The sequence below is a fragment of the Stegodyphus dumicola genome, chromosome 3 (assembly GCF_044657685.1).
Source record: "Stegodyphus dumicola isolate Sdum_Otavi_A_Nest chromosome 3, ASM4465768v1".
In the NCBI taxonomy this organism is placed as follows: Eukaryota; Metazoa; Arthropoda; class Arachnida; order Araneae; family Eresidae; genus Stegodyphus; species Stegodyphus dumicola.
In genome coordinates this window covers 268,615,448-268,643,416 of record NC_140770.1, presented here as the reverse complement: position 1 = coordinate 268,643,416, position 27,969 = coordinate 268,615,448, and the positions used below count along the sequence as shown (strand labels likewise).

At 29.3% G+C, this 27,969-nt stretch overlaps 1 protein-coding gene across 1 annotated transcript; it reads right to left on the bottom strand.

Moving 5' to 3' along the window:
• Nucleotides 1-431: 431 nt before the first annotated feature.
• On the bottom strand, nucleotides 432-27,969 carry LOC118201242 (uncharacterized). Its single transcript, XM_035373303.2, has 6 exons — nucleotides 27,531-27,969; nucleotides 24,061-24,194; nucleotides 18,412-18,560; nucleotides 10,965-11,066; nucleotides 4,575-4,635; nucleotides 432-2,952 (listed from the first exon to the last, which is right to left on the bottom strand). Exons 1-6 carry the CDS (start codon nucleotides 27,745-27,747, stop codon nucleotides 2,845-2,847), a joined length of 771 nt encoding a protein of 256 aa, XP_035229194.1. The 5' UTR covers nucleotides 27,748-27,969; the 3' UTR covers nucleotides 432-2,844.

The window sequence follows — 27,969 nt, the reverse complement described above, 5'->3', positions numbered from 1 at the left end:
ATAATTATCTGTAATCTTTCACAAGTACATTTTTTTCCCTATAACAACCCTCATTTTGATAAGATTGTGTCACACTGCATTGTTCCCCAATGGAAAGCAGCTGGCTGAAGCAACATTGAAATGATTCCTTGATAGGCTGATTCAACAGTTTACAGTATAGACAGGAAATACTAGTTTGAACTGGAAAACCTTAGCTACTGGTCTACTTGAAGTACTAAACAGCAGTACCACTTTCTTATTACCACCACATAGAATCATCATCAAGATGTCCATTTATTGCCATTACAGCAAATGGAGACTAACACAGTATTTAATATGTGTGCATATTATTTTGTCCCTTTTGTGTATTTGCAGAGTAGCACAATAGTCTGAGAGCATTTGTAAGTAATAGTTGGGGGGAGGGACTAGTAAAATAATGAAAACACTCCAAAAGATAAAGTAAATATTTATTTACCCATCAGCTTTTGTTACACAATTCAAAAATTCTATACATATAGTAATTCAGGAAAATATACCATTTGACATATTATAAAATATACATTATTTTCTGCCTGGTAAAAGCAGCTTTAGCAATAGACTAAAAAAATTACCAAAATATAACCTCAGATATTTTCAGTTTCACAAAATATAAATCCCAGTATCCTGTAGAAAGGACTTTTAACAAGAACAATTATGCATTGTTATTTGCACTTGCATCTCAACAATTTTCTAGTAAATATGATTGAAGTTATATTACATATATTATTGATAACAATTAATACAAATCCATAGCATTACAAAAATTAAGAATATATGAAATGGATTTGTAAATTATTATTTGGGAAAAAATACATATTTTAGAAAACCCAGTTTTTAGTATCTAATATTTTAGGCAATACAGATTTTAAAAATTCCATAATACATTTTTTAAATACACATTACAAACTATTTATTTACTATAAAGTAATTCTGAATATTACTGTAAAAGTTCAGAAAATACTTTCTTTGTAATAAATAACTCTTACAATTTTTCTTTAAAAGCAATCTCATTTTTTCCAGCGGAATAATTATTCCTTTTTTACAATTAAAATGAAAGACCATGGCTTAATCAGTTACAGTTTAAGACATTTATAAAACATCTAAAATACTGCTAATTTAACATACACAAAGGAAGCAAGAGGTGATATATTTCTTATCCATTAAAAAATTTTAAAAGCACGAGTGCTTTTAAACTATAAACATTTAAGAATTTTTAAACTATTAATTATACAATACTACAAGTCATAAAATTTTAATCTGATACAAACTGAAATTTGCATAAAAAATAATTTGCAAAAATCTTACAAAACATATAAAAACAAATTCGGCTTCTTTTGCATATTGTAACATACTAATCACTCTGTGCAGTTTCAAAATGTGCATTAATACATTATGTTGTTAGTTGAAAAAGATTTTTTGATAAACTTATAATAGTAATGAAATGATATTTTAAAATAAAATACTAAATTCAAGAATGCCAACTTTTTTGTAAAAGTTTCAAAATTTCAATATAATATAAATTTAAATGAGTTATAAAGCACAATGTTCATTAAAAAAAATGGCAAGTTTAGAACAGATAACAATAATACATTTTCATGCATGGAAGGTATGTGAAATATTGAAATATACAAAATACAACAGTTTTAAAGCAAGAAAGTGTTAAAATAGATGAACCTTAACTACTGAGATATAAAAAAATTGACTTCTAAAATCTCATACCAGAACTGTTGCTTATCAAATTCAAAAATTAATTTTTAATAAAATAAAAATTTTGTAACTGCATGAAAAAAAGGAACGAATTTAATATAATAGATTACTTTTTTATTTCTTTCTCTCTCTTACCTCATTTTTTTAAATAATTTTTTAAAGGCTTACAGCTATTTTTATGATTATCATCAAGATATATTTCTCATTATGACGTCCTTTATTCCTTTACTTACTGTTTGCTAATTTAGCATCTTATGGAGATTGTACTCCCTTTCTTTTATCAGCACATATGAAGCAGTCAATTACATTGAGTACTTATTAGAATACAAGACGCAAGTTTGGAAATTTAATTCTTAGTTCATATTTTTTCAAGTTATTATTATTTTACAGTTAAAAAGGTCATAGCCTTTTTATACTTAAATAAAAAAAATTAGTTCTATATTACACAAACTTTCTTCATTAATATTTCTCCTCAGAGAACCCAAATCTAGGAATACTGCTCTAGAAACAATATTATTTTTAATATTCAATTTTCCATCAGAAAGAAATTATAAAAAGTCCTTTGAGTAAATGTAGTATCTGTGACCACTAACTAAACTAAATCCCATAATTACTGATTAAGTTGCATCGATTAAACATTTTTACTACTATTCTGATCTACTACAATAATAAAAATGCACTGGAAAACCACCTTTCAGGAATATTCAATAGAATTTGGCACAATTTAGAACAGATGTGACATCTATTGACACTAGTTATATATTGTATAATGCATAAACATATAAACTTGTAATCAAATAAAACTTATAAGAACATAGAAGCTTTTAATATTTTAATCACTATGATAAAATTGCAGTCTTTTTTCCCAAGCAGTAACATTCAAATACGATTTAAAAAAAAAAAAATTCAAATATATAAATTTTAACAAGCTAACAAATTGCAACTTTAAATAACAATATTTGGGTTTCTCTCATGTAATATGTGTGCAATATTGTTTATATATGAGATCTTATAAAAGGTATCAAAAGTATCACATTAACTCATTACCAAAGGGGGGAAATCACATTTAGCTTTAGAAGTTCAAAAGAACCAGTAAAAAGAACAAAGAACGGACCTAAGTTAAGATTTTTCTGATGAAATTTGGCTTCCATTAGATTTTTCAGCGAGAACTTCTTCATTGCTCCCACTAACATCAGTTTGGCTTACACTTGATCCACTAACTTTAGTCTAAAAAATTTGATTTTACACTTTTAAGTTTTATTGAAATCAATAGAAAAAACATGGGATAAAAATAATTACCTCAAGTGATAGAGAATATTAATAACTGTAAACAAAATGAATGTTTTTACTGGTTTATCATAAAGGTCTGAATTGATAGGGTTTTATAAAATCAGAAGAAAAATACAAATCTACACAAATTACTATATTTCTCACTTACATAAAACAATGAGGATAATAACAAATAATTTCAATTCAGTGCATTATTATATACAGAAGGAATCTTTCGCTTTATGTATATCACTTCAGTTTTCTGACTTGAGGGATTTTAAAAGGAAAAAGATTTAAAAAAAAATTCTAAATGATTACTGAAAAGAGGTTAATTTTCTACATAATGCTCAAACACTAATTTCTTTAGATACAAACAATATGCTGGAGTTTCTTAATACCAATAAAAAAAGTCCAATTTTCCTTTTGAAACCTAATTTAATTTGTCACATTCATTCATTTTTCAGGATGAATTTTTAAGTAATAACAGTAGAGGGAGGAAATAATTCAAGAGACAAATTTAATCTCTCACATATCAAAAGAAAATACTATGAAAAAAATTCAGTATAAATAACAAGTAATACCAAATTATTTTTGGAATATGTACGATTGTAGTATCATATTTCTTTTGTACATCTTATACTTAGAAATTACATAATAAAATTTTTTGTTTGCATGAAAAGTGATGTAGTCACATTTGACTAGAATGCCCTGGCAAAAGTAAATGCTGACATAAGAATACATGAAATGCTCAAAGCTGCAAAAATTATATCTGATGGAAGATAAAGATCCTCCACCTTTAAAGAGATTCTTGGTAAATAGAATAAAAGAATTACAAAAAAAAAAAAAAAAAAAAAAAAAAAAAAAAAAAAAAAATATATATATATATATATATATATATATATATATATAGTAGCTGAAGAAGATATATAGAGAAAGCATTTTAGGAGGTTATGAGAAAGGGAGCTTGGGTTATATAAAACACCTGAAATTTGCCCGCAATAATCAGAACATATTTTTGCTAATATTATTAACATAAAGTAATACAAAAATATACAAATAACTATCAATTATTTACAGATACCTTTATGTGACCTTACAATCAAACCTAAAATACAACTTAAACTCTGAGATAATATATAAAAAAAAACATTTAAATATAACTCAGAAAAATAATAAAAGATTGCATTTAAATAATAAAATGAATTTCAAACATACTACCTGAATATATTCTTAATATATTTGAACTAATAAATTTTTATTTTAGAAATTTTCACCACAGTGTTATTTATCCAGAATGAAAATGAGCACTGAAGTGCATAAAAATAATAATAAAAACAAAGTAATGCTGTAATCTTATGCAAGAAAAAAAAACTAGTGCAATAAATATAACACTAAAAGATTATTACAGTACAATCATAAGTACTAGTATTATAAAACTCCCTATAAGAAAAATAGTGGAAGACAAAAATAAACATTAGAAATACACAGAGATTCTACCAACACCAGGGAAAAAACATATGTATATTTAAGCACCAACAACTGCAACAATTTTACTTTGTAGATCCACTTGAGCTATTTACCTTGACATTGGTATATGCAGTTCCAACTTTTTCCTCAAGATTCTTATAAGCTGCAGACTGCCTGCATAATAAAAATTGCAGTATGGTAAAAAACACATAAACCAAAACATTGATGATTATCGATACACTATTTAAATACAAAATCTATTTTAAAGTTAACTATTCTGGATAAATTTTAATTTTCATTAAATACACAAGACTGCAAAGTACAATTTTGTGTTTTTAATAAAACAATGAATATACCTAATCAAATGTATTCAATGAACTGTAGGCTAAATGCAGTCTTTCATTTAACATATATAAAATTAAGAATTTAGAGTTGCATTATAGGCAACACAAATCAGATGAAGTAGCTTTATTATGAACAACAAAACTTTTTAATCCATTCCTTTTTATTTCTTGAAATGCATCTTTAATAATAATGCATTCTTGTAAAGCTTATTAGCAATATTCCACCAAATGGTTATTTTATTAAAATTATTTAAAAAGGAAAGAGAAATCCCATGAATTTGGCTCATTAATTTAAGAAAAATTATTGAACTGATATTGGCTTGAAACAGGTAAACATCCTTTTCATTAGGTAAATGCAGTTTAATCACGACAGCCACAACCACAAACAAGCATGCACCTTTTAAAGAGATTGATTTCTTTAGATAGGGTGGATGGACATGAATCATGTAGTAGGGATTTTTCTTTACCCCATTTATTTTCACTGTGTTCATCATAATTAGCGATTAACTGTTTGATTACACTACATTTTAATTTGTGCATTTACTTATTTATTTATAGGTAAAATATGATTGTTTTTAAAACTTAATTTTGCTACATATACATAATTTTATGATAAAATGTAATGAATAACTATTATTGTATAATAATCTGATTTATAATTACTTATCACATTTTATTGTAGAATTTTCATTATTATATTATTACAATAAATTCTAATATCATAATTATTATAATCATACTATAATTAATAATTAATTATATAGCTTTTTTAACCTACAGCTCAAATGTATATGCATTAATACACACTCAAAAAAAATTCTTAACAATTAGTTATGATAATTATATGATAATAAATGATTATTTTAATTTTTGTAGTAATTATAATAATTATGTTATAATAAATAATTATATTTCCTTTTGATTTTTGCATTAAAATCTATATGCATTATTGGAGGGAATAAAATTTATTTTAGGAAAAAAAAAAAATTCTTGAATAAAAGAGCAAATGTCACATTAAATCAACTACGATCAGAAGCGATAACACTCAAATGGAGGTGGAAACCTGTTGACCATTTTTTTTTAACTACAAAAAGAACACTTTTCCTAATAAATAGAGTTCTATTATTTTTAGTGATATTATTTTTAAAAATAACTAAGGAAATATGCACTATTTGTACACTATGAAGAAAAAATTTCAGCATTTTTAGTTTCTGCGATTACAAATGAATGCAAATCTTCGCATTTATATGAAACAAATTCATGAAAGACAACGGATGACAGAGGGACATTCCGTACTTTAATATTTAACTTCCTCTTTTCAGTGAAGAGTGAACTCTCATTAGATCCCCTTGCATCATCCTCGCAGCACGTAATTAACATCTCTTTTCGATGATTTTAAATATTTTGGCAGAATGCTAGCAAAGATTATGTTTGCCACGGTTGAACTATAATTGTGTAGGAAACAAAAATGCATTTAATGCCACATCACATAAATCAAAGTTTATATAACTATGAGTTACATTAAGTACAACTATATTTTCTTAGTTTACTTTATAATTTAGTTTTCTTACTTTACGTAATAAGGACTTGATTACTTAATTAGGGCAAAGTACACAACATCTACCTATCTAATAAGGAAGATGCTTTTGTAGAGTTAAAAAAAAAAAAAAAAAGGTAACATTATGTTATACCGGAAAAAAGCTACCAAATACTTTTGCAGACAACCATTTCAAAAGCAAAAATCAAATATAGCCTTTATTAAACTGCTAGTAATCTATTAAGACACTTAGGTCTATTTACCACCATGAAGATCTTTACAAGAGGAAGTGGTTCATATTCATGCTTCACAAGTGGGGAAGCAATAAAAAAAAATCTGATGCGGGTTCATAGCCACATTTTAGTTAAAAAAATAAGCACCTATAAGCACTTTTCAAGCACATTTTGAGGAAAAAATAAGCACCTGTCTAATTATACTATACACAACTGCATAACCTTAAAAGAAAAATTAGACTTGTAATTTAAAATATAAGCAATGCAATATTTATAAAGAAAATTAGCATTACCTCAACCACGGAAAACAATTAACTTTTTTTTTTTTAATTTTAAATGACAGTTCAATTTATAGAATTAGTTTACAATGAGAAGGAAAAAAAAAAAAAAAAAAAAAAAAACTATGCAGAACTAAACTATATTACAAGATTTAATGATGAAATTTCAGTTCAAAATATAGAAAATAAATAATAATAAGCCATATCAATTGTATTCGTTTGGCACCTAATAAAAAATACAATTTATTTTTCCACTCATATTAATATTTAAATAATTTAACTTAAATCAAAATTCTGAACAATTTCTAAATTTTCATTGCATAACAGTTTTCCCTTAACATATATTCCAAGCAAAGTAATTTAAGTAAAAAAGAGGCACATTTCTGAAATCAGAAGACGGGAAATTGCTTCATGCAGTCTCCTTTAACAGTAAAAGCTTAACTAACCTGCATACTTGGAAATTGCCAAATATTCCGGATAGTAACTGGAAAAAGAGGAGTGGGGGAAGATAGTAGCCGTTCTTTAGATTTCTCGGCTAAATAAATGATTTTGACATTTCGATATGTGCATCATATAAAAACAGACCAACGGAACTGAGAAATATTCTACTTAGAAAGCACAGAAAAACTCTTTTAAGTGTTCATAAACAAATCTCAGACGGAACATCAAAATTAATTATCTCTGCAAAATACCGCAAATGTTATTGTGCAATACGTGCAAATGCGGCGTAATTCTTCCACATGTGATATTACACAATCGGAATCAACAGCTGCCAGTATTCGGAGAATAAAGAACTAAATAAAGGAAAAGAAAGAGACTTACTAATTTGGGGTGTTTCTGATTCTAATTTTCAACAGACTGCGTTAAATTTCCAGAATAGAATCAATCTTCGCTTAGGTTGGGTAGACCGCAAAATCTTTTAGTCCTATTCAATCCAGATTGGACAGTGTGTGTGTGTGTGTGTGTGTGAGGAGGGAATCCGCTGCTTCAATATTAGAGATTTTGCGGAGAAAGTGGAGAACCTCCCAATCTCCGTACTGTATAATGTATTGGGGGGGGGAGCAATTATTTTGACTATTCGATTACCTTCCCTTTATTTAAGCCATTCCGAATATTATTCCCTAGAAAACTAATCTGTGTAAAAACACGTCCATTTTTGGAAGTTTATCTATACTTCAGCAGTTACTGCAACTATATTATTATAAATATTCATGTATTTACTCATAATATAAGCATAACGATCATAATAAACATGAATATGAACTGACCACGCGGAACAAGAATGCAAATTATTAAAATCTTGATAGAAATTCAAACGTGTGTAGTATTTGGGTGGGAGGAAAAGAATACCGAATGTAACGGAATTTTCTACCATTTTCGCAATTCTTTGACCAATAGAACGACGTGCACCAGTCTGTACTCTTGCGCGCACCAAAGGTTACGGTAAAGCAGAGAAAGGAGGGAAAAGCAATTTCCGGGAGTATGATTCACCATCTCACATTGCATGTAAGGAAGAAAAGTTGTTTATTTAGTTTTGGCTTCGACACGGGAAAAAAATGCAAGTTCATAAAAAAAAAAAAAAAAAAAAAAAAAAAAAAAAAAAAAAAAAAGAGCACTAAAAGCAAAAAATAAGCACCTATAAGGGCCTTTATAATTTATTTTCAAATATAAGGACTTATAAGCACTTGTAAGGACCGCTATGAACCCTGTGATGTGTACACCACATGACTTCCTTGTATGGAATATTAAATTATATGCATTTTTTCTTGCATTTTATTTAAACTTATTAGATTGACTTAAACCTACTTCGCCGACAGCGCATAAACCACAACAGAATAAATGCATTCTTTAAAATTCACTTTGTTTATCATAGCGACACTCTGCCGCTAGGTTTACTCAACAGTATTATATTTCATTCGTATTATAACTCAGAATGCACATAATGTATATCATTTAAAGAATTATCTATATTTATACTGTATCGTTGCCACATATTCTACAAATACTATAATAAATACTATAATTCAAATACTATAATAAAGCTAGAACCATGTATAAAAGAAATTAAACAAACAAAACAAAAAGAAACAGTTTTTCACAAATGATTGAGTATTTCTCATTTAATTAATTCAGTTCTCACTCCACGAGAACGCAAAAATACATAAAAACTCAAAATATCTATATTAAAAATTACTAAGTAAATCTCAAACACTTATTTCCTCGAAAAAATTCCAGAAAGAATTAAGCATGATTTAATTGGCAATAATAAATGAATGCATTATCTTTGTTGTTGCGAAGCTAAGTTTCTCTAGATTGGCAACAAATCCACTAGTCTCCTGTTTCAAATGTAAACATCAATGGCCGCCATTAAACACAGGCTTAGCGGCAATTAAACAACTTTAAAATTGCTGATAATTCTAAAAATATTGCACACAGATTTACTAAAGGCATAAAATCCTTAATCGAAAGATAAAAACAACATAATTCATTCATTTTTAAAGCAAAAAATGTACAATTTACAAACATATAAGAGTAATGAAACTGAGATCACCGAGCCGGGTAATAGAGTGGATATATATATAAATATATTTACATACGTTTGATGCGGCTGATTGCAACCAAAATACGAGGTGCACATCTACATGTTATAGCAGTCCTATATACAAAATTTCAACATTCTGAGGCTACTCGTTTTTGAGTTATGCGAGATACGTACATACGTACATACGTTCGTACAGACGCCACGAAAAATTCTCTTCAGAATTAATTTTAAAGCAGTTTTATAATTTTTTTGAAGGAAAAGAGTAGTTTATTCTGTCCTTACGTACAGATATGACGCACAAACATCGTTAAATTGCATTTGATAGCGGTCAAAATGGATATTTTCGTTGAAATATGCTGCCTGAAACTTTTCGCGATTACAATACTTCCTTTTTACTTCGTACAAGGAAGTAAAAACCTATATAATCAGTCATATTTCTGAAGTTAAACTAAGAAATAATGCTTGCACTCAATAATCTCATTCATTTTAGCAATAACTTTAAATTCTTAAAAATATAACTGGTTATATTTCCTTCTGAAAGCTGCAACTAACAGCAATAACACTAAAATAGTTAAGATAAAAAACCGTGGAAAAATATATTTGAAAATTTCTTTTGCACGAAATGCTACCTTTTTGAAGTATTTTAATTATGATTAGCAGAATGAATAAAATATTGATTTTTCTACTGCAAAAGATCTAATCATTCAGATGAATTAAAAAATTTGTAAGGTAGTAAAACATCTGACATTAGAAGGGGAGAAATAATTACATTTCCATTGTCTAATAGATTTTGATACAGTATATGCCATTACAAATGTACTTTCATTTCATAATTTGAAAAGACAGAAAAGAGAAATTCTAGTTTCCAAATGGGAGTGGGAATGATTAACCTCTTGGCTTATACAATATCTGCCAACTGCATGAGCTATAGTAAACAAGAAAGTCGGTCGCGTGCCGTGCCATTCAACTGTTCACCCGTGTACCCGAACTGGCGCAAAATGTATACTTTTCATGACATATATATTTCAGTGTAACGAAAGGAAGTGTGAAATAACAAACAATGTTCAGGTACAAATAGTAATTTTAAGCCGCCTAGTATGTAATCATAATCAATTCATCAGTTGACAAAAATAATTGCATGATGGGTATAAGACTTTTTTTAATTCTTTATATAAAATTTCATTTGAAACATGTGAATGTAACGAAGCTTTATGGGGAACTATAGTAAAAGGTCATCCAGTTTCATCAGAAACAACTGGAAAAAAAAAAAAAAAAAAAGAAAAACAGGAAAAATATTTGATGTAGAATAACTTCAATTGCTTGTTCTAATAATAATAAGTGGCATTTCATGCAAAAAATTCCTCACCATGAGTCAGACTCGTGGCTTTTGTTTATGACACAAATTCTTTACCATGAGTCAGACTCATAGCTTTTGTTTATGGCACAATTCTTAACCACGAGTCAGACTCATGGTTATAGGCCAAAGGGTTAAATATAGTTTTTAAAAACAACTGTAAATATAAATCTAAATATTACATTAACTGAAAATAATTTAAAATCCAAGCTTACTTGACTTCTTCTAATTTCTCTCTGACACTAGCTCCAATGGTTCCCAGTGCTTCAGTAGTCTTTTCAGTAGCAGTTTTTAAGGTCTGACTAGTCTTCTGGAATCTGGAAAAAAAAAAATCCAAATTTATTGTAGTATAAATCAAATTACTTGTTAACCAACAACATAAATAAAAAAAAAAAGTTGCCATTTCTAACACACAGACAATAGTTTTATCATGGAAAAACAGAATAAAAAATGAGGTAAAAATAGAGAAAATTCCTAAAATTTTCCCAGTCTGGAATCTACACTGATATTTCAGAAGGAAGTAAGGATGGATATTACAAATGATGCAATAACACAAGTAACTATAGTACATAAACAAACTCAAAATTATATTATGCATTTTTTAAATCAAAATTTATATTTATAGACCAATCAAATTCTAGAAACACATTTTCGAAACAAGATGGTATTTATAACTGGTTGATATTTTTTTGTTTTACTGTATAGTGGTGGCCAAAATTGTGGACACTTTTGGAAATTTTTATGTTTTTGAAATTTGTATGCTTATAGAAAATGATACGTTTCGCAAAATGCAAACTTGTATATATCATTTTAAAGAGAATTTATTACTGAATTTAATACAAAACACAAAATTCAATTATTTGCAATACAAAAAGAGTTATATGTACTTTAATATAAATAAAAAACACAGTTATGAAGTGGTTTGTAATGTCTAACTTTCCTGACCAATCACTGTTCTTGTTCTGAGAACCAATCAAATGTTAGTAACTGCCAGTAGAAGCTGGACCTGTTTCTTATACACTGCAATTACAAGTAGGAATTTTTGTAAAAATTTTTAATATTTCGTCAAGAAGCAATGACATCAAATAAAAGAGTAGATTGGACACCTAGAAAGAGATGTAATATTATTGTGTTACGAGAAAGTGGTCTTTCCTATGCTGAAATTGCAAAACAGGTGAGTGGTTCAGTGACTACATCTGGAGTCTGAAAGTTTTGTTTACAATATCAGGAGACAAATTCAATAAAAAACAAAGAAAGGAAAAGGCGAAAAAGGTGCACCACATCTATTGATGACAGATGAATAAAAAGACTATGTCTCCAAGATAGAAAAATGTCATCAGCGGCCATCAGAAGTGATCTGAATGATGCTGGTGTTTCTGTCAGTTCAAGAACAATCAGGAGAAGATTAACAGATGTTGGACTGAGAGGTAGAATTCCACAAAAAAGCCTTATCTTAATTTTCAGCAACGAAAAAAAAGACTACAGTGAGCAAAGGAACACATTAATTGGACAGATGATCAGTGGTCACAAGTTATATGGAGTGATGAAACTAAGATATCATTATTTGGTAGTGATGGGCGAAAATATGTAAGACATAGAATAGGAGAAGAGCTACATCCTCACTGCATTCAAGCAACTGTGAAGAACCCAGTTAGTGTTATGATTTGGTCATGCATGTCAGCAGATGGTATTGGTCACCTTCATGTCATCGATGGGACACTGAATGCCAGAAAATACATTGACACTATTCTAGAAACAAAACATCTACCTTCCATCAGAGATCTCTTTGCCAACAATGCTTCGTTTATTTTTCAGCAGGATTCTGCTCCTTGCGCCACACGGCCAAAATATCGAAAGAGTGGTTTCGTACAAAGAGCATTAAATTGTTGTCATGGCCAGGAAACAGTCCTGACCTCAATCCTATCAAAAATTTGTGGCACTGTTTGAAAACTCTTGTCCAAATGAGGCACCCATCAGATAAAAGGGAATTAATTAAGGCTATAATTGTTTCCTGGCATTATGTAATAACGAAAGAAGAGCTTAAAACTCTTGTCAGCTTGATGAAACATAGATGTGAAGCTGTAATAAAAAATAAAGGATACCCTACTAAGTACTGATAACTCACTGCAATTATCACTATCTAATGTATATCGATAACTATTATCGCTTAAGTTTTTTGTATTGCAAATAATTGAATTTTGTGTTTTGTATTGAATTCAGTAATAAATTCTCTTTAAAATGATATATACAAATTTGCATTTTGTGAAATGTAACGTTTTCTATAAGCATACAAAGTTCAAAAACATAAAAATTTCCAAAAGTGTCCACAATTTTGGCCACCACTGTATATGCAAACATTTTTTTTTACAGTAAGCAACATATTTCTAAAAAAAAAAAAAAAAAAAAAAAAAAAAAAAGGATTGTTATGTATAATTTTGTTTCCCACTGGCAAGCAATGAAGGGCAACTCTCAAGCCTCAAGAAATAGCTTTTTTAGCTGAGGCTAACTCATTAAGTTTACTGACATATTTTATAAACATTTAGTGTGTTCCTTTTGCTATGGCAGACATTATTGAAAAGATTTATTTGGGCAGATTGAGAAGTTGACCAACACCATAGATCAATGGGCTGAACAGCAGCAGAGAGATACAATTGCTGAGTCCTGACAGTTCTGACTGGGGTTCAGATTCAAGGCCATGGACAGGCTGGCTGCATGGCCATTTTTGTGGCTTTCCTCATGTGTAACATCTATACGAGCCAGTTTCCCTTAGACAGTCCTCCATGAAGGCTTCCCTTCCTTTAGGCAGATAGCCTTATTTTTTTGTGCTTTGCACATAATCAACTAAAACTAGATTGTGTGCTTTGCACATAATCAACTAAAACAAACCAAAACCCTAGTCAAATGAAAACAGTAATGATAAACTTTTAAAAAGACAGTTTTCCAATTTTCTACTGCAGACAGCATTGCTGAGACAATTTTGAAGATTACCTTAGATAAAATTTACCACAAAAAGTAAATATCATTTTTGAGAGTACATCATCAAAACGTACTTCCAAGGTGGAGAGGATATACAAGGAATGCGAAAATGATGAGTTAATACAATTAAAATTTATCTCTAGATTTAAAAACCTTGTGCCTTTCCCATGGGATTTTGTGAAAGATTTCCCACTAATCTCCAGAAGCTACACAGCCAATGCAACAATTAAGGTTAATTGATCGTGACTTATTGGCATGTGAGTGAAATAAAATGCAGTGTTGTGTACATATCTGCCATTCAAACAAAAGGTGGATATACAAGCATTTGCAAAATGTGTTAAAAAAAACATGCTTGCTTGTATTTTAGTACACTAAAATTTGATATCAGTTGTATTGCTTATTATTACGAATTTTCAGCATAATACAACCCAAACATATATATTACAACAGTTTTATAATTAAGAGAAAGAAAAATTTAAATGAAAGTTATTTAAGATACAAAAATTTAAATGCAAGTTATTTATAATCAAATATACTTATTAAAAACCTTTTCTTAAAAATATATTAAACTACAAACTCCACATTTGAAATTTATTGAACTGCATGTTATCAATAAGGATTTATAGATTTTGTTCGTGTATGCTAAACGCTGAAGTTCACAGAGACATTTGAGGGTATTATTTACTTGAAGAAGAAGTTATATTTACTATTATTACTTATATTTACTATTATTACTTGAGAAGCAAAATCATTTGCATTTAAGGGTGAAAATGTATCAAATTCTTAATCGTCCTGTAATAGGTAACAAATAATTTAACAACCACAACAATGAATGACTCCAAAATAGTTCACCTTTCAGTCCCACGCAGAAACTTAGAAATACTTGTAAATCAAATTTTATTTATGCAGATAAAGAGAAGACTTCAGTTGAAAGAGTATCAAAAATAGCTATATTTATGCATAGGCATAAAATTTCACCAGTGAGTATAGAAGGCCAATACTTTCAAATACCAAAACAAATTCTTGCTGTATAACAAAATATCAACTGTAACAGCCCAACATTTTTTTGTTTTAAAAACACAGTCTAATATTTTTGTCATATCATAAATTTCACAAATATGTTTTATGAAGTGAAATTTATTGTAATTTAACTGTTTTCATATTGCCATATGTGCCATTAACAGCGGAAAATATTTATAAAATTATATATCAATCTAATATAAAGTAATTGCATTCATGCTAATCAGAAAGTCAGTTAAATATACAGGAGAAGCTTTTAGTACTTGAAAATACCTTAATAAATTCTAGATAACAATTTGAAATAGCATACAATACAAAAAAATTTCTCTCTATATATTTTTTTATGCTTGCTATGATATGTATTCAGATGAGTACACATTCTCAACCACAAACAGTATACTTTGTATCACTAAATGGAAAATAATTTTCAAACTAATAACCAACTTAACACACATAAAAATTATTCTAGATCAGGGTTGGCCAAACTTCATGTCGGTAAGAGCCGCACGTTTGAATTCAAGAATGTTTGAGAGCCGCATCTAGATTTTCTATAAGCAACAAGTTCATATTTACATCATTATAGAAGTAGTGAAGGAGGTTTTAAGTAGAAAGAATTCCCTGATAACTTTGTAAAAGGAGTCTAAACTAATTAATTACTTCCTTTTTGGACACTGAAATAGTTTTAGTTTAGCCTATTTCATACATATATTTTATATGCATGAGCCGCACTTTGGCCACCCCTGTTCTAGATTTTATGCTACAACAGACTTTACTCTAAATTTCTTTCAAAAGAAATTTTCATGCTATTTTAAAATAACATAATAATAATAATAATAAACTGAAAGGTTTCAGATTTTAAATTATGTGCAAAGGGGCATTTTTGTAACATTTTGTCTGTTACCTTTATTTATTAAATATCACATTATTCGCATTTAAACCATAAAATTCAGTTCAAGAGCAATATCTTTAGAATTTCCGATATGTAGTCTCACGGGCTGGAGATAAAAATGTTTTTTTCTGTACAACGTTGAATTGCTCGCTTTGAAATTCTTGAGCTTGTTAATCGAAAATTTGTTAAAGATTTACAAAATATGAAATCGATAATAAAACAAATTCCAAATTTGGGCTTCCACATGCTCATATTCACAGTAGGATTACATAATTCAAAATTCGATAGCTCTACGTACCGTTGTTTTATCACAATGCGAGAAATATATATGCATTTATGCAGATTTTTCATTCTTTAATTTTTTCAAATATAATACAGGACTCTAACATTTGGCGACAACAGTTTGTGAAACGAAATTTTATAGTGAACCAACACAAAATCGCAAAACGAAAAACAATAGTCCTTCAGGGACAAAAAGCCCCTTTGGACTAATAATAATAATAATAATAATAAACCCCTTAAATAGAAACTTAGAAAATTTGAAAAATAGAGATGAAATAGACATAGAAGACTTGTATATCACAGTCCACACCATATTTTATAATATACACATTAACCTTTTACTGTAAGCAATTTCATACATTTGAAGTTCCACTGTTCTGGCATAAAATGTCAATTTTAAAACAATGCGACCCCTTTTAAAAACAACCACATGCCAATAATGAAATTAAGATGATGTTAGTACAACAATAAGAGAACAGCTGGCATAACATAACTCCCTCTATTGCCAAAGGGAGATTGTGGGGCTGATAAAGGTGCTTGACAAGGCTTAGCTGGGACAAGGGTAAGGTAGGTGATATATTTGCTTCAAATGAATGACTAGGAAGGGCCCCAAATTAGCTGTGAAATTTTATAAATACATTTAAAAAATAAATTATGATAGCAAATTTTCAATTTCAAAATGAATAAAGCAGCACCATTTTAAAATAAACTTAAAGCAATAAAAAGAGCTGTATATTCTTGTGCACTTGCACAACTTGTGAGCTTTTCTTTAATCAATTAACCTAATAAAAATAAAAATTTAATATTTAAAATGGGACAAAAAATCACTATCACAAATTTAACATTATTTTGTTCATTATTTTTTATATTTATACAATGCTCAAACTTATATAAGGCACAGAATGATAAATCATTACAATGGGTTGAACCTAACAGTCTCTAAGCAAATCCGTTAAAATTTTATGTATATCTTTGTGGAATTTAATACTAGAAAAAAATTAATAAATAAAAATAACATACTGTGGTCAAAAGCTTTAAATATACATATAACTGCAAGGTTAACCTGATACTGAATACTGACGAATGGGTTTACATGGGTATTTTCACAGTATTCCCCCACATGAAGCATAAATACAAGTCTATTTCACTTAGAAAGTCCTCCACAACCAGCATTTTTTTGCCTTAAATAAATAGTCCTCATATGTTTACCATACTGAATTAAACAAACAAACCTAAAAGAAGGATTATATCTTTATTTACAGAATATAAAGACAAGTTGAAAAGAAAGGTTATTACATGTACTAATTTTCTGAATACACAAAGTTTTGATTGTTTTGATTGCAAATATTATAAAAATTAAGGCATAATTTGGTATAGGTAACTGTTGAATAACTGTTGTTGAGCTGAATATAGAAATACAGTTAATTTGGTTGTATACAGGGGCACGTATTCATACCTTTGCCTCAATTTGAAAAAATACCCAGATATAGCTCTGTATAGCAGGATACATGTCCTTTACAAAAACACATAATTATTCTAATACTTATTCTTCACATCTTACTATTAAAAATTTGAAATTAAGCACAATTATTTTTACCAAAAACTCATTCTCAATAAAGGAGCTTCCAGCATGTACTCATGATTTAGTAAAAGGATGGAAAAAATCTGGGTTTTAATCAATTGAAGATCACAACTTAATTTTAATGAAAACGACCATAAACTTATGCTTTTCCTTTCCTAAACTGTAAAATATGAACAGTAATTTCTAAATGAAGGAAACGATTAAAATTACATGCACGCAAGTTCCGTAATGCAGTTTTAGAAAAAAGATATAAAATAAAGCCAGCGATATTATGGTACAAGAAACTCATATTACTACCTCACCCCATCATATTTTTGGCATGGGCAGTAACATGTTAAACAAGCTACCTAAGAAGGAAACTGTGACATCATACAAAGCCTACTGTAAAGTTATGATTAAGAAACATCACTTTTTTCAGTATGGTTTTTCTGAAGCATGGACATGAACTTGATGTTAGAATTAAATAATTCTTAAACAAAATTAAATTCTTTAAAATGTAAACTCAAGAACTTTACTCATGTTAGGCAAAAATGTAATCACATTAAAAAAAAAAAAAAAAAAAAAAAAAAACTTACAGGAATCAAAACAGCAAACTAATCAATGTCTTAATTAACTGATTAAATACTAAAGTTTTAAAATATAATTTTAGGAAGAATTAATGAAATTTTATAAAATGACAACAAGTTTAAAATTTATATTTCAAATTAGAAACAGAAATAAAGACATCCTTTGGTGTTTTAAAAATAGTATTCCAGGACTTCTGAAAATATCTGATTCTATCCAGAACATGGAAAACAAGAGAACTGAATAAAATAACAAGGAAATCATAAAAAAAATATGTAAATGGAAATGTGAGAGAGGAAAGATCCAAATTCAATTATAAAAGAATAGTTGTTCAAAGCAAACTACGTACGCAGTTGATTCTTGGATGTTGCGAATTCCTTGTTCCATGTCATCTTTGAGTTCTTTCCAGACAGTGATACCAAGCTTTCTCTTTAGATCTTGCATCTTCTTAATTTTAGATGATAAAACTTGTCTTAGAGTATTTATTTCCTCTTCAGTCTAGATAAGGTAAGATATATATCTATTAATGAATTTTCGTTTCTTAGCAATGAAAGCTTTCTAATAAAATTGTTTTAAAACTGGGCTATTACAATAGACAAAAGAATATAATATATAAAAATATACTGGTGATAGAAAGAACAGTATTTTCATCCAGCCACACTTCTGAAAAATACTTTCATTATATCCAGTTATAAATCTTCATGTGCAAGAAAAGTATAAGAATTAATTTCAAAATATCTAAAGGTTATATATTGCATACTTTGGCCTTACCAATATTTAATTCTATAATACTAAAGCAGAATATTTGAAAATATCAACATGTATTGATTTGTAATAAAACTTCCCCAATGTACCATATAGAAAGTGATTAATTTTTTTAAATCTTAATCATTAAATACTATCATACTAATTAAAAAGATTTCTTATTAAACTACTTTTATGTATTGCATAACAGCTTTCCTTATTCTTCTTCCATTAACATTAATCTGAAATTTATATTCAAAAGATGTTTAGTTGTTGTCAATGGCTGCTGCATAAATGCATGTTTTTCTTGAAGTTATTTTTTCATGCTTTGGCTACACTATATTTTAATTTTATGTTTAGAATATTACAAAGAGGAAATGTGCTATGTTTTCGTACCATGGTGGACTGTATGTTTTATTTTGATTACTTAAGTGGATTGCCTGCTTTATTTTGTTTATTTATTCCTCTTTTTTGTTTCTTTACTGGCAAACTAACTGAATGAATGAAATTCGGACAGAGTTTTGTAACAGTTGTGTACATTGAAAAAAATTAATTTCACATAGATGTTAAAAAAAATGATGCATTAATTGTCTATGAAAGTCATCACAAATTCATCCAAGTTCATATTTAAAAGTTTTAAAATATACATTAAGAAAATAAAATACAATGATATATATGATAAAGCTATACAAAACTTTTTAACATTTTTTATCGGGAATTTATTTCTTTAAAGCATATTTTATAAATCTTTTATTTAACTTTTAAAAGAAAGCTTTTTAATAATTTCATACAGGCTTATACGTTTAAAAAAATTACATGCATAAATTTCTCAATATTAAACTTAAATTTTACCTTGCACTTAGCTTTTAAAATTATTATACAACACATATGGTTAGACAGCTAGTCATGAACTGCATGAAACTTTTTGGCCTGTTAAATGCCATCTGTGTTATTAAAAGCATTAGTTTATTTCCAAAATATAATTTAAAATAGATACTATACTACAAAATGTTTCTTTGAAATCACTATCTTATTTCTGAAATTATATTACTTTTAAATTACAAATTAGTGTACCCTACACTAATTTCCATATTTTTGTAACTTATTGCCATCATTATGCTATTTTTACAATATGCAAACCTTGCTAGTAATACTAATACTGATAACAATGACTATTGGGGGAAACAGAAAAACATGCCAGCAAATGCTTTACTAATGATATAGCTTCCGCCTTATTGAATAATACTGCAAATTAGCATACAGGTTTGTTTAACTTGCATGAGGAAAATGTAAAATTTATGTGATGATTCCATTCACATTTAAATAATTAATTAAATAATTTAAGGAAAGGTGTGATCTCTTCATACTGATCCGAATGTCAGTTACATTCGATGAAAGAACTCTTTATCTGAAAATCACTTGGAAATTGAAAATTTATTTAAAAATGATATTTATATTGCAGCTGTAATTTTTGTACACTGCATGCTGTTACAGTCACAATTATTTGTATTTTTTTCTGGAGGAATGTGTATGCGTGAAGAGAAAAGGGGGGGGGAACACTTTACCTAATTGTGAGAAATTCTATGACTGAAAGAACAAGTTTGGGATCAGCATTCACATAAAGGAAGATTGTAGCCATTTTTTCAAACATCTAGTGTATTAATTAAGACACAATAACACGCCGAACAAATACTAATTCAGAAGTCAAACAACAAATATCAGCGTTGTATTTTCAAATTTGCACAGGACTAGTTTTGATGGTTTTACAGAACTATCATCCTCAGCTGCAAAAGCGCAAATGAACGAGATAGGATATGATGATTACATAAGATAAAAAAGCCTGAATAGAAAATAAGCTAGTGGTGCCATTTGTTGATGAAACCAGAACTAAAACATAATTTCTTTAAAGGCCGAAGGCAAAAATGAATTGGAATTAGGATTGTTAACTAGAACAGAAAGATTTTTTTGAATGTGAAATGCCTCTAGAAAATCCAGTTCTCCAATGGAAGATGTTTTTTGAATAATTTTGGCAGCAGAAAAATTGAAAGTGTGATTTTCGGACCAACAATGTTGGGCAACAGAAGACATCTGTGTTTCCTTTTTTCTAACATATGCCTCATGTTCATTGACGCGAAATTTTAAGGCTTTCTTAGTTTGGACAATGTAAATTAAACCACACTGGCAAGGAATACCCCAGGAATCCATATCCGGAATGGGGTCCTTGAGTATGGAACTCAGAATTTTATTGATGGGAGAATAAACGACCCGAAAGTTAAATTTCTGCAAAATATGTGCAAATTTATGGAAAGAAGGGAATGACAACAGAATATTTATAATCTCCTAAAACACAGCTTATTTTTCGCTTCCTTTTTTGCACGCGGTGTGGTTGCCTTTTTGTGATTGCATGGGTTTCGGTAAGCACTTTTTTGCAATTTTGAAGTTCTGTTTGTGTTTTGCATATTTAGATATTGTGCTTTGCTTGTTTGATTTAATGCATTTTGGTTGAAATTTTTTGTTTTCTATTCGTTTCAGTGTGGGATTTTTTTTGCTGTTTTATTATTGGTTAGTTAATTTAGTTCAATTTTCTGCATTGTTTATCATGCCTTCATCCATTAATTGTTTCACTAAATTATGCCTGAAATGGCAAAAATTCCTGAATCATCTTGGAATACTTAAGTGTAAATGTAAAAAATTGATCTCCAATTTCAATCTAATCAAAAACCTTCCAGTCGCGTTTCAAGAATTCTGTTAAACTACAAGCTTGCCTTACTTTGATCCATCATAAGGGATACACGTCAACAATTGTCCAAAATTGAATATGAGCTCTATAAACTTCATCTGAAATTCGCTAATTCATATGCAAAATTCATTGCCCTTGAATAAGTCTTGGTCTAGAAGAACAGAGAATACAGTTAACTGTCATAAAAACACCCTTGCAGTTAAATTCGAAAAGCTTCTTTTACAGTCTTCTAGTTCAAGTAGTTCAAAAAATCTTCCCATCGTAAACATTAAGCCAATAGGTAATATTTCTAATGTTAGTTTATCAGAAGAACAAGAGATAATTCTAAAATATAATTTTAACTTCTCACAAACTTGTAAACTCTCGATTCCAAAGATTCTGGCTCCTATCGAAAAAGCTTTCAAGTTCAGTGATTTTTTTCAAGTTTCAGATTCACAGAAAAAAATGATTAGGCATCTTATCGCTCATAATGTGAAATTCAATAATAAACCTTTGAAACCAAATCTAACTGCGAGAGAAAGAGTTACAATGTGCGAAATTCATTCTAACCTGGATATTATCATTTCAAAGGCCGACAAAGGTGACCAGATAGTCGTCGTGAACATCGATGACATTGGGACACTTACATTGATGGTGTCACTAAACTCTTAAACGAAGGACCACATAATCCTACCCTTAAAGATCATTCACCTTCAGACCTGTCAAAAATAAAAACTGCGATCAAATCTTCACAAATCATTTCAAGCAACTTAAAACATTCGTTTATCTGTTGTGAATTGTGCCTGATTATATGCTCTTCCCAAAATTCACAAAAGTGGTATTCCTTTCTGCCCTACTGTATCAAATTTAGGTACTGCCTCGTATCCATTAGCTAAATATTTAGTTTCCAGATTTTCAACTCTATTAGACAATAACATTTATACCATAAAAAATTCAATAGAGTTTGTAAAAAAAATTAAAAACATTTCTCCTAGTAATTTACTCATGGTTTCTTTTGATGTAAAATCATTATTCACCAATGTCCCAGAAGGAGGGTGCATTAAGATGTCTGGAAACCAGACTTCGCGAATTTCATTTCTCTTGCATCGAAATTGATGAACTAATTTCTCTCACTCAACTCTGTTTGAAACAAACACATTTTGTTTTCCAAAATAAATATTACAAGCAAACTGAGGGATTAGCCATGGGAAGCCCCCTCAGTCCCATCCTGGCTCATATCTACATGCATTATTATGAATCAAAATTGTTTGAAACTTTAAACTTCCCAGCATGGTTCCGCTACGTAGACAATACCTTTACTCTGTTTGAAGGTAATAAAGATGATTTAAATAAAGTTCTTTCAACAATGAATTCTATTGATCCCGCTATTCAGTTCACTTTTGAACTTGAGACTTGCAATTCTCTTCCGTTTCTCGACATTCTGGTCACACGTAACACATCCAACTTCAGTACCACGGTTTACCGTAAACCTTCATCGGTTTGCCTTCCACCACACTTTAAATCATGTCATCCGACTAAACAAAAGTTAGCTTCATTTTATTCCTATGTTTTCCGTGCTCTTCAAGTTTGCTCCTCCAAACTAGCCCTTGATGAAGAACTAAATTATTTAAAAGCAATAGCTATTGACAGGGGCTTTCCACCCAACATTATTAATCAAGCAGTTAAAAAATTCTCATCTCAACACACTAAAAGGCACACTCTTGTTTTAGGAGATTATAAAAATTCTGTTTTCATTCCCTTCTTTCCATCAATTAGCTATAAAGTTGCACATATTTTGCAGAAATTTAACTTTCGGGTTGTTTATTCTCCCATCAATAAAATTCCGAGTTCCTACTCAAGGACCCCATTCCGGATATGAATTCTTGGGGTATTTATAGGATTCCTTGCCAGTGTGGTTTAATTTACATTGGCCAAACTAAGACAGCCTTAAAATTTCGTGTCAAGGAACATGAGGCATATGTTAGAAAAAAGGAAACACAGACGTCTTCTGTTGCCCATCATTGTTGGCCCGAAAACCACACTTTCAATTTTTCTGCTCCCAAAATTATTCAAAAAACATCTTCCATTGGAGAACTGGATTTTCTAGAGGCATTTCACATTCAAAAAAATCTTTCTGTTCTAGTTAACGATCCTAATTCCAATCCATCTTTGCCTTCGGCCTTTAAAGAAATTATGTTTTAGTTCTGGCTTCATCAACAGATGGCGCCACGCCACTAGCTTATTTTCTATCCAGGCTTTCTTATCTAATCATTATATCCTATCTCGTTCATTTGCGCTTTTGCAGCTGAGGATGATGGTTCAGTAAAACCATCGAAACAAGTCCTGTGAAAATTTGAAAATATAACGCTGATTTTTGTTTTTTGAGTTCTGAATTAGCATCTAGTGTATTATTCAATCATAATAGCTTATGTAATAATCAGGACTGTTATGTGTTTGAATATCCCAGTAACTCATAAAACAGGAAAACAAATAAACAAGTATACTATTTATAACATAACTGGGAAAAGAAAATACTTTTGCTAATTCTCGAGTCCATTCTTCTTCAGCCTTAGCTCGAGCTTCTGGATCCATCTGCGACAACTCATGGGCTCCACTGTCTGAAGTCAAGGAATATTCCCCAGCTTCTTCTGATGTATCATAAAACGAATCTATGAAAATTAAAATGAATTATTGTATTTCTGATAAAATACTGAATTTTTACAAGTTGTAGTGTCAGCAAACGTATATTGGTAATAAAGATTCACTTTCACTATAATTTATCCATTCATTTATTTGGATAATTAATTACAGGTTATTGATATGTATTCAGACAATATCAAAACTTAAAAAAAGGTTTCCATATTTTATTTTAACTATGAACTAAATTTTCAAATCTTGCACAAGCTCTAAAACTGAAAAAATACATTGTACAATACTACAAGGATCAATGAATAAGCAATAATTTTCCAATAAAAAAATTTGGACAATTTTTGTTGATTGGTTCTATGGACAATAATGTTTTATCACTTTAAAACTGAAGAGAGGATGAAATTACACACCTAATCTTTCTTCAGAAGAGAAAATTAAAGTATTGAAACAATTACCTGTTTTTCATATCAAGAATGCATTACATCAAGAATTTTCTGTAATGTTTCTACCAGACAATTACATCTTCAATGTCAAAAGTATCAAGATGAAGTCATTTATAAAAAAGAACATTTAATTTGATTTCAGTATAAGCACTAACTATAATAATGTTATGCTTAATGCTTATATTTAAGTCTCATGAAATACAGGAAAACTTTCCTAATTTTATTTCAGTTCTATACTGAGTAATATGTATCCTTGGATTAACTTATTAAATGATCCTTTCTTATACCACAAATCACTCAAGCAGTTTCAGTTATATTTTTCGATGATATAATAGCCAAGATTCATTTTCAATGAAATAACTTTGTAGAGACATTAGGTAAATTGGAAGCAGAAAAGATGAAAAATATGCAACCGCCTTCACCGGGAATCAAACCACGGACCTCTGGAATACCGGCCCAGCGTGCAGAACCACTACACTACGAAGGATGCTAGGAAAGTGGGAGAAATACCTTATATACTCCCCTTTTTAAAGGGTGACTAGGGTTTTAGGGGACCTAGTTGTCAAATCCTGGGTGCAGAGAATCATCATTCACAACCCTTTTAGTTCGGATGCCACTTGTAGAGTCATTAGGTAAATTGGAAGCAGAAAAGATGAAAAATATACTCCCCTTTTTAAAGGGTGACTAGGGTTTTAGGGGACCTAGTTGTCAAATCCTGGGTGCAGAGAATCATCATTCACAACCCTTTTAGTTCGGATGCCACTTGTAGAGTCATTAGGTAAATTGGAAGCAGAAAAGATGAAAAATATGCAACCTCCTTCGCCGGAAATCGAACCACTGACCTCTGGAATACCGACCCAGCGTGCAGAACCACTATACCACGAAGGACGCTAGGAAAGTGGGAGAAATACTTTATAACTTTTACTCAGAATTCTTTACTTAAAAGAATGGTTATGAAAATTTTTAAAAGATGATTACCCATTAGTTTTGTCACTTACATTTAAATTTGATACAACATTATCAGTTTCAAGCATTTTTAGAGCAGAAAATTTGCCTCTCAACTTGTGTTTTCTATAGAGATTAACTCTGATTACATAAATAGTGCATAATGAGCTTAAAAAATATGAATTATATTTATAATTTCAGACTTCATACAGTTCACAATTAAAATAAATAAAACTTAACCAAAATTAATTTTAAAGTATTTATGGGGCATTTTAGATACAGAGAAAGTTTAGACTCTAGTGAAACTAATACAAGCAGCAGGAATTAGTGACATGCGTAAACCTGCAGAAATAACTTTTGTTACTTATTATTAGTTTCTGTAACGTTTAATTCTTTAACGTGTTTTTCTTGTTATAAAGACCTTAGAAAGAATATGAAATAGAGCCGAAACAGCTATTACACATATAGAAAGAACTAAACATATTTTTTATGCCAAATAGCATTTTATAACTTTTTAAATTCACAAGCATTCAAGCATTTGTTGCCATCTGTAGAATGATTTGATATAATGAGAGCGCTGAGAAAAATACTAACTTTTTTTTTTTTTTTTTTTTTTTACTATTATTCTGCTATGAATTCTTAGACGAACTTTGAATAACTATATATTTCAGATTAAGGAATACCTTTCATTTTTAAAAGAAGCTCTTAATAAAGAGAAATTTTAAACAGTTTTTTTTTTCCTTGAATTTCTCAAAGGCTGTACTTTACAAGTAAATATGAGTAACATTTTACACTGTTAATTTAAAAAATGGTTTCTGTAGTTTTATTTTTAAAGTAAAATTTGATACAAACTTTTAAGCAAAAATCTACAAATGTTCATACAGTTCACTTTGTAAGAAGGCACACCCGAGATTAAATACATTATTTTCATTATTTAAATAATATTTGTAATGAAAATTAACTACATGTGCTTGCAACTCAGAATATTTTGATAATAATAAGTTTTAAGGGCTGTAAAATTTTGAAGTCATTTAATTTCTTATCATTAAAATAAATTCCTATATTAGTCTTTTTGATCTACAAAATTACATTTTGTCCACAGAGGAAAAGATTTAAAAAAACTTTGTCTTAAAATATTTTTTAAAAATTCGGAGGTACTATGGTTCAATTAAAAGTGTACTATAATTTCAATAATCAAATACTGAAAACTGTGATGTAAAGTTGAAACACATAAAAATGACTGTTTTACTATTAAGGGATGACATTTTTTCTGCTACACCTGAAAACTTTTATCACATAAGATGGCCGATATATTTATAATACTTAATGCTACAAACATTTTAGAACATATAAATGTAAAAAGCTGTTTAATTGATTGAAAGTAAGTGAATTTTTTTCATAAAGAACTGTGAAATACATACTACTTGATTAAACATCTTTATGACATATTATTACTATTCTTTTTTATGTCTCATATTACTATTATTTCCATGTCCCATATTAGAATAATATGGGACCCCCCATTACTAATATTTCCATGTCCCATATATTAGAGTAATATGTGACCCCACATTACTATTATTTCTCATGTCAAAAATTTTATGTCACACGGCTAAAGTTATGTTTATAAAATAAAACACGCATAACAGTAAAAATTTCATCAGAAAATTTGTTAGGTGATTTAAAGCTTAAAAACTATATTAAGAACAACTTTTAATTTTTTAAACATTTTTGCAGTTTACTGAAGGACAACAACTCAGAGAATGGAAATCTTAAAACAGATATTAGGAAAAGTTTAAATTTTAAAATATATTTGAATAATTAATCTAGTAAATTTTAATTAAGAGAAATAACTATTACTAAACATTTAAAATAATAGCTTCTGGAACACTACTTTCTCTGAAAGACAGAAACTATTCCTCAGCAAAGCATATTCCAAGCTAAAGAAACAACATTATATCACAATACCAAAGTCTTCCATTTCTTGAGCAGAGGCTATTCTGCTGAATCTTTGGTAATTAGCATTTTGCCGGTCTGTGCCAAAAAAAATTCCATTAAAGAAAGATGAACTTCTTCCTTTCCCCATATGATCTGCGAAGGTAAACTCGGGAGTATACAAATCGTCTTCTAAACTAGCTCTCCGGGCGGGAGTATCAGTATTTTGTTCTTTCGGCAGAATCGGCATCTTATCCAGTTCAGATTTAAACTAAGAACAGTAAGAGAATTGTTTTCACTTCCGGAAGTTAATCTCCATATTTGTGTGCAGGAATGATTTACAGTCCAACACAGGTACTGATAAATAACAGTCAAAATTCAAGAGCATGTTTAATTATTCCAGTAAATAATCATTAATATCGAACATCGACTTTACAGTGACGGAATGCAAAAGAAAATGGACACGCCTTTG